Source organism: Aulonocara sp. 'chitande type north' Nkhata Bay, linkage group LG16 (assembly GCF_057382095.1).
Source record: "Aulonocara sp. 'chitande type north' Nkhata Bay isolate Kocher_YH1m ecotype deep benthic linkage group LG16, A_spYH_male_GT1.1, whole genome shotgun sequence".
NCBI classification, from domain to species: Eukaryota; Metazoa; Chordata; class Actinopteri; order Cichliformes; family Cichlidae; genus Aulonocara; species Aulonocara sp. 'chitande type north' Nkhata Bay.
The window spans coordinates 24,870,109-24,878,935 of NC_141359.1; the positions used below are offsets into that span (position 1 = coordinate 24,870,109).

Sequence of the window (8,827 nt, forward strand, 5' to 3'; positions counted from 1 at the left end):
AATCCTAACGAGGATTAACAGCACAGGGCTGCAGAGACGGAATATGTGTTAATCTCAGCAAATCATATATAATGAAACAATATTACTGCATTAGAACTAGTAATAACAGAGCCTTTGTAAAACCTTTTTTTAAAAGACAGATTGTTTTTTGTGCCCCATAACAAGCCGCCTGGGTTTATAAAGCAACAGAGAGGCAGGTCACTGCTGTTACCTGAGAGTTTAACGCTTAATGCTGAATTAAAAGGGACAGCGGTGCAGACTGGACTCAATGCATAACTTAATGGCTAAGTGACAGAGATTTGACTGGCAACTGTTTTGCATAAATGTTCATAAAAAAGTTACCTTCCGTGAGACATGCTGATTCTTTTCTTTTTAGTCCAATGAAGGATTTTATTCATGAATTTATTCTATCGTTTAACTGTTGTTAAAATGAGCACTGCGACGGTCCCACTCAGTATTTTCTGAACGTTTAACTTATAAATCAAACGACTGATGTTGATAAAACAGCCAACTGAGGTAAAATATCGAATTAAACTTTCAAAATGAATCGCACTTTGTCTCTTGTTACAACATCATAACCGGTTTTATGTAACACAGAAGTCTGTGTGAACGGGTGAAATGTTTTAATTTTATATTAACGTGCAAAAAAACTTGAGCTAACTTCTTTATAGTTTGCTTCCAATGAGCCAGACGTGTAATTTTGTTTCAGGTGGTCTTAGGGGATAGCTCTCTGGGCTTTCTGAAGGCCCTTTGCACATTGGCTGCTTTTTCACTTATTTTCAGTCCAGCTCTTGTACCTCACCATTTTCATAGAGATTTTCTGTTTTGTTTTGTTTTGTTAAGCACTTTAACATTGATATATGAATCATTCAAGCATAAAAAGCCACCTCAATCAAGGGATGAACCAGTGTTGTGTATACACATAACAGACAACTTAGCAAAGAACCAATTATAAATTGTATCCTTAGCCACTTTATCGTACAAACACCTAATTTGTTCCTTTAGTTGAATCTATGAAAAATTCCATCACAGTTTGACAGGCATTGCAACAACAGCATGATTTCTAAAGAGCTATTAGACAAAAAAACGGCATATGGCAGCATGCCATTCACTGTGTCCTTAATAAAAATTAAGAAACTGGACAAGCAAAGGACAAACAAAAGCTTGCAGGCCTAAAAAAAATCAAACTCTGTGTTCAGCAGACGAACAGTATCTAAAAGTCACGTTCTTAAGAAAGAAGGGGGGGAAAACAGCAAAGACCTGACACAGGACCTGAGAGATGCTTTAGGTCCTAAAGTTTATCCATCTGCTGGTGACATTAGAAATCGTCTCAAGGTGGCTGTCAAGAAGTCGTTCTTAAGGAAGGGAAATGAGGAAGAAAAGCCTGAGGTATGCAAAATTACACAACAACTTTACTGAAAATTAGTGACAACAGGTCGTTAAAGAGTGAACAATCCAAATGTGAAATGCTTGTTTCAAATCCATCATCCAATATATGGATGCAGAAGGACTGTTGTATCTGACATTTACCACAAGCCATAGCGCTTTGCTGTGGCTTAAACAGATTGCTGTGTAGGCTGGACTAACTGCATGACTGATTAGGCAGCGGACACAGATTGAATTAAGTTTTTCATGCAACGATTCCACAGATTCCATTATTTAATCTCTTTATTTATTTATTGTTGAAAAATATACTACTGTGGCATCCACTGTGGTTTTCTGGGAGGATGGAGTAAAATATATCTTTGCTTAAGGATTCAGAGAACTGAGCATATGCACTGCATGTGGTAGGACTCATATTTTCTGAAGGTCTACAGAAAGTAAATGCCTATTTCTGGCTACTCTGTTTTGAGACAATGAGCTGAAATGTATTCTTATTTAGAAGTGGAAAGTAGTGAGATGAGATGATCTAAAGTGAGTGAGATTTCCATGATGCCACAGGAACAGATTTACATGTGAAAAAAAGTTGTGTTGTTGCTTGCTTGCTACAACCTACAAAGCAGCTTTCTGCCACTAGCTCTGGGATGTGTTGTGCAGCCCTTTACTGTGTAATCTTACCAAAAATTAATAACAGTGGGGCAAAAAGAACCCCATAGAACCGACACAAATCACACATTGAACATTTTAATAGAGGAATTATTGAAGGGCTGTCGTACTGAACTCGAGCTGTGTAGTGAAGTATTTTTAAAATATTAAAATATAAGGCGTTCATATTAGAAAGTCTTCTTTAAGAGGATCAAACAAACTGAGCAGCGTACAACAAACATTTTTATTTAATTTCTACTTCTACAAGTTAATAAAAACATCTAAACACTGGAATGTTATAAAATGCAGGTTTTAAACTGCAACTTCTGCACAAGTTGTTAGCTGTAAACACAAAGACCGGATCATTTATATTAGACGCTCCTGAAAATGTTACAGATCTCACATCCTGAATGCTATTCAGTGCCTCTGTAAGTGCTTTGCGCTGTCATTTAAAAGCTGAGCTGCGCTGCATCCTTCACCACGGAGTTCAAGGCACTGAGATCTCTCAAGAGAGAGGACACCCCCACACAATACCACAGATCCCCAGAGCGGTCTGCAGGAGCACTGAAAGACTCAATCTCCACTCCCTCTGTGGCCAACACTCCTAAACAAAGAACAATTGAAGAGAGAAAATAGGTGTGAATGGAAAGAAAAGAAACATGGTGAAGGTTACAATTTAGTTCTCACAACTCAGGGCCAGCTTTCATCTAAATTCAAACTCAAAAACAAATGTGCGTAAAGAAGCAGTTGAGGAAAAACAACAAGAATGCATGCTTTGTTTTCAGACACACATTTTAACAGACAAGCAAACTATCTACCACCAACCTAAACTTTCCATTTAATTGTTCTGAAGTGAGAAACAATTTTGACTCTTTATATTGTGTTTAAGGTTACTGCCTTAGCCTCCAAAACTGATGGAACTAATGGAAGTCATAAATTAATTCGTAAAACACTGAAAAGAAACTTTTCTCAGTTACTGATTGTGAATGTTGAATATACATTTGAATATACAATGAGGGAGAGTTTGTGCATTCTATCTATTGTCCAGAGGGTGGCGACTCTATTGCACTACTGGGTTGGACCTGCTTTTTCTCTCGCTTAATACTTTGTTGCATGGATTCAAACAGGTGCTGAAACAAACCAGTATTGATATGATAGAATTGCACAGTTGCTACAGATTTGTTGGCAGCACATCTGTGCTTCAACCATGTCCCAAACCTGCTCTGAGATTTGATGACTGTGGAGGCCATTTGTGTACAGTGAAATCTTTTATATTCACAGATTATAGTTTTGATGTCTACATTTTCTTACCAGCCAGTGAGGACAGGAGTTGAGGATTCGCAGGGGCCTTAAAGAACAGCAGATTTCCAGTGAGAGAGATGGGCTGTCTGAACACACTGTTGCACAGCTCCAGGAGGACAGGTGCTCCACCTTGAACTGAACCGCTGGCTTTGTAGCTGCAGCCATTGGCCGCAATCTCCACCTTACACACGCCTTCAGTGGCCCCGGCAGATGCACAGTGGGCCTGGTAAACCTGAAGAAGTTGAGATAAAGGAAAAAGATTTATTTGACATATATTCCACTTGTTTTTCTCATGTTTTATTTGCCTGAATAAATTGACGGTGTACCGTGATTCCAGTTTCCTTAGCTAAGCTCAGCGCGTTGATGAGGTTCGGGCAACATCCTGATTCATGATTGAGTAAACCCACCAGCACAGCTGAAGTCATGTAACCAGTGGAGGACTTCATGCAATCCCCTGGTTTGTTGAGCAGAGTGCAAAAAGCTTTTAATTATAGGCAAAATATTTTAAAGTAAAACTGTTTTAGAAAAAAAAAGACAAAAGAAATTACACAGAAATGATATTCCTATAATAGCTTATTAACCCACACGACTGATTGGACAGTTTCACTGTGACACCAGCAGAGGGAGGAAAAACTGCTTCCTAGTATTTTTCCTTCCTATGAGATGAACTCTCCTTGAGGTCGCTTGGTTACAGGAAACTGGTTAAACCAGAAATGTTACCTTGTGTAGTAATTTGAACGTGACTGAATGGTTTCTTAGACGCGCTGAAAGACTGAAGAACAGATCCAACGGCTTCTCCGAGTTTAATCAGTTGCTGCGACTCCTGGGAGAACGTGCTAGCCAAGACCTGAGCATTTACCTGCATAAGGAGAACAGTTTAAAATCTGTTACAAAATCATTCTTTTTTCTTTTTTTAAAAAAAAGGTTATAATTATTTATTTTAGTTGAGGGCTTTTTTTTTTTTATAATTTTTTTTACCAACACCCTCCAAATGTGATCAAACTGGATTATCTACTGATACTGTTTCCTGCTCAGTCTCTGTTTCTTTGTATGTATCACCACTGTTTGCTTTATGTTTTTTGTACTAAACAAACAATAAAATATATCAGTTTTAAAGCTCCAGATGTCCAATGTGCAGCTGTCATATTCAAAATAAACTGCAGCACTGACGGCACATGGAGTAAAAGAAATAAAGAAAAATTTAACTCACAAATTCCTGAGACTGACGGTTTTCTGCGAGCATTGCTCGCTTGTCTTATTTCCAGAAACAGCGCTGCAGTTTTATTTTTTATATTCTTCACAGCTTTATAATCATCTGCTTATCTGATAATACTTGACATATTCTGCTGTCCATTTGGTGCAGATGAAAAGTGAAATGATGCATCAAATTCCCACTTTATGGCAAGTGTGGACAGAACCCGAAGCAGAAAGCCTGGCTTGACAAAGAAAGCTAATAACCACTGCTGTGATATCCATTAGGTTCCTGTTTTCTTCTGACCTGCTGCACGGCAGTCTGTAAAACAGTCCACTACTTCCTGTACAGATAACTGTGGGTATGAAGTCTGATTTGTTGATAGTGATGCTTTTGAAGCTTGAGAATATTTAGGCTTCTTTAGCGATTCATTTTACACAAATCCGCCAAACAATCACTTCAGTAGCCCTTTAGCAAATTTATAACTCTGGTCTGAGGAGTTATTTTTTAAACACAGTATTAAGACGAGCATGTAGGACTTACTGCTCCGACCAGGTTCTTTCCCTTCACCATGTCCACGATCTGCAGGGCAATGTCCTCCCCACAGCGAGCCTGAGCCTCCTTCGTACTGGCTCCCAGGTGAGGGCAGCTGATGACATTGGGATGCTCCACCAGTGAGTGGTTCTTAGGTGGCTCCTGTAGCCAAAAACATAAAGACAATGTGAAATTTAAGCAACAACATCTCTTTATTTAATAAAAATAAAGTCAATCAATCAATTTGACAAAAAGAAAAACCTCCACAAAGACGTCAAGGCCTGCTCCTCCACACTGTCCAGACTCCAAGGCTCTGAGCAGAGCCTCCTCATCGATGATGCCCCCTCTTGCACAGTTCACAACCTTCACGCCTTTCTTGCACTTGGCAAAGCTTTCATCGTTAAGCAGACCTTGGGAACATCAAAGAGAAATTCCACATCTTGCTGATGGACTTTGCGCCACCGTTATAATCGACCGACATATGATTGGTGTTTAGCTCACCGACAGTAGAGGGCAACAGGGGAGTGTGGACAGTGATGTAGTCACACTGGGGCCAGAGCTGCTCCAGAGACATCTGTTCCACTCCCCAGCTGGCTGACACCTCTGGAGGAGTGATTGGATCATAGCCAATAGTCTGTTAAGGAGAAAACAACCTGTCATCTTTTTATGCCTGTTTATTTTAAATATCACAGTAACTGTGAGCAGATATCATATGCTGACCCTCATGCCAAATGACTGCATCCTCGAGGCGACCTCCTTTCCTATTCTTCCAAGTCCGACTATTCCGAGCACTTTGCCGTACAGCTCTGCGCCCATGAACTGAAAAATCGGAAGCAAAACAATGACCCACCTCCAAAAATCTCAAAGTACACAGATCCAAGTGTCCCATCTGATTATTCACAACTGAGTGGACAATGGAGCCAACCATGCAACAGTAATGGCTTGATGCTCCCAGTGCAAACAGCCGTTCAAACAGCACACTGGAGAGCAAGCGAAAATGCTTTTACCTTCTTGCGATCCCAGTTTCCTTGCTTCATTGACATCGCTGCTTGTGGCACATTTCTGAAAACAGATCAACGTAATAATGGAATATTACTGCACTTCAATTACAACCACAGAGCTTCTCGGCAATTGTTCAGAAATGACATGACTCGTCTTGCCTTGAGAGGCTCATGAGCAGAGCACATGTCAGCTCAGCAGCACTGATCGTGTTGCCACTCGGCGTGCTGCAGAAAAACACAGTTATAAAGTAAAGTCAGTGGTATACTGGAACTGCACAGTGAAGAAAATCTGCATTTAAACTGGAGGCTTACTTCATGACAATAATGCCCTTTTTGGTAGCGGCAGGAACATCTACGTTGTCCACACCGGTCCCAGCTCTTCCAATAATTTGGAGATTATTAGCAGCACTGATAACATCAGCTGTTACCTTGGTTGCAGATCTAACCACGAGGCCATCATAGTCCTGAGATTCAGAAAGAAGCAGAGCTGTTTTAAATACACCCAATAGTTCACACAGAGTCAATGGGTGTCAGTTATTTTGAGCAGCATAAAAACTGTGAACCAGTCAAAAATCCTATGCCAGGATATGATATACTTACTAAATAATTCTCATTAATTCCTCATTTCTAACACTGATCTTTGGCCTGTTTTATGCCAAATGATTTACCTCTGTTCAACCAGAAATGTTACAAGACAGGTTATAGTGGGGTTTTTTCCCCTGTTACAATGTAACATGGACTTCTATAGTTTCCCATTGCCAGGGGGACACCTGTTAACCATGCAAATAACTTTTTTCCACAATAAAATGTGATTTTATATCTCTGTCTGTGTCATGTCATGTGCCATGACATGACACAGACAGGTGTTGTTTCAGGTGCCGAGTTCTGGGTTTGAATCTGCTTCAAGACCATTCACTGTGTGTCTTTTTCCTGCTCTCAGATTTCCCTCTCTTCTTTCCACTTTCTTGTCTAAATACAGACTAAAAAGCAAAAAAACCCCCAAACAAACAAAAAAACAAAGATCGTAAAGATTTTTTTTTTTTTTTAATGGTTGAAACTGCAGCATTCAAAACTGATCATGCTGCAAAATGACATCTGACTGATAACGTTGTTAAATAGTTGTCAGCAGAGTGCCAAACAACATCTGGTTCGTGTACACACACACACACACACTACTATTACCAAATGTTATTCTTATTAACTATAAAGGACACTTTTAAGCCGCTTATGTTGATCTTCATGTAAATTCTATCCCATTTGTTGCATGGTGATTTATTAGCCTGTGTTGCAGCCAGTTATTAGATCAGTTAGCTCAGTGTGAGAGATGAACACTTTGTGTTACCCTTGTGGTGTATATTCTTGATTTATTTTATTCTAGAGGACAAAAGCATAATAAATCATTTAAAAATTCTTGAACAGAAGCTTTTTCTTGCTAGAAAGCCCAACAAGGATGTACAGGCATTATTTAAGCAACACAACCAGTCCATTTTCATCTCAGAGCTATGTTTTTTTTTTAAATTTAAGACTAGATGCTGAGAAACAGCCATCCAATGGTCATTCAACATTGAAATGTTTATTGAGAATAGGCTAAAATAAATTTTTAAAAATAAATACATTTTGGACTATGGGGGCTCCAAAAGGCTCACAGCCCCAGGGTGTACAATAATGTTAAGACACCCCTGCAGGGGCCTCATGTCATTTAGGGCACCAGAAGTTTTAGAGCCAGCCCTGTACAGTCCATTCAGCTTACATGAGAACAGCTCATTATTTCTAATCTGACAAATTGAATTTGTTCACATATTCTTAGACATACACACATTGGCTCTGTGGAGAAAATGTGGGATTGATGGAATAGTTTGGGTTGGGGGTAGAAGTGGAATCAATGGCCGCCCGATGCACTTGCAGCAGATAGGAGGTCTGACCGTGCGGCAATAGTCACAACACCACGAATGAGTTGCATCAGCTTCACAATGGGCGGTACTAACCGAATAAATCAGTTTTTAACTGGCTGCCGGGATCATTTAATTACACGTGTCAGGTTGAATTGTGTTACGGAATAAAAAATGCCGGCTGCTAGTCCGCAAAAACTTTTTTAGGCGTGCAGGGGCACATGCGCACCGATTAGAGCGAAAGCGGCTTTAGACTAAACTTTATAGAAACCTGCTTGGTAGGAAGAAAAAAATAAACCCGACAGCGGGTGCATGTGAAGAAATCACGCAATATAACGCAGAGTGCCATTACTACCTTTATCTCCGCGATTAATTCATCCTTAGTCATGTTCTGCTTCTCCGTGACTCGGATGCCATTTTCCTCCAGAATCGTCTTGCAGCGAGGGTCGACACTTTCACTAATCAGCACGGTTTTGATGGAGATCGGGGCCATCTTGGTGTTTTCTCTGCGGGTCGCTCGTTGGTGGGCCACCGGTGGGTGCTGAGTGATCTGGGAGAAGAGATGGATGGATGGATCGGGGAGTTGCTTCTTTTTTCTTTTTCTTTTTTTTCCTTCTGCCGGTTTTGAATGGTCGTCTCTGATCTAAGACGCCCCCTTTCTACGTGGATCCGCCTGCAGCTCTCAAAGCATAGAAAGTCAAATCCGAACAATGCATACTGGAAATCCTGGAAATGGCCTGCATTCAAAATAAAAGTGCAGAAGTACTCTAACTGAGGCTAATACTGGCTTTTGGTTTGTAAGACTACACGTAGTGCTGGTTCAAGGTTAGCAACAGCCTCCTGTTAAAATGGATCAGCGTTATTTATTATTTTGCACATTTGTC

General features: G+C 40.2%; 1 protein-coding gene across 1 annotated transcript; it reads right to left on the reverse strand.

The window, feature by feature from the left end:
• Positions 1–1,392: 1,392 nt before the first annotated feature.
• On the reverse strand, positions 1,393–8,591 carry phgdh (phosphoglycerate dehydrogenase). The gene is made up of 12 exons (XM_086267258.1): positions 8,299–8,591; positions 6,367–6,518; positions 6,214–6,279; positions 6,061–6,115; positions 5,774–5,872; positions 5,555–5,687; positions 5,315–5,463; positions 5,063–5,215; positions 4,048–4,186; positions 3,654–3,781; positions 3,337–3,559; positions 1,393–2,629 (listed from the first exon to the last, which is right to left on the reverse strand). Exons 1-12 carry the CDS (start codon positions 8,434–8,436, stop codon positions 2,475–2,477), a joined length of 1,590 nt encoding a protein of 529 aa, XP_086123384.1. The 5' UTR covers positions 8,437–8,591; the 3' UTR covers positions 1,393–2,474.
• Between the last annotated feature and the right edge of the window lie 236 nt (positions 8,592–8,827).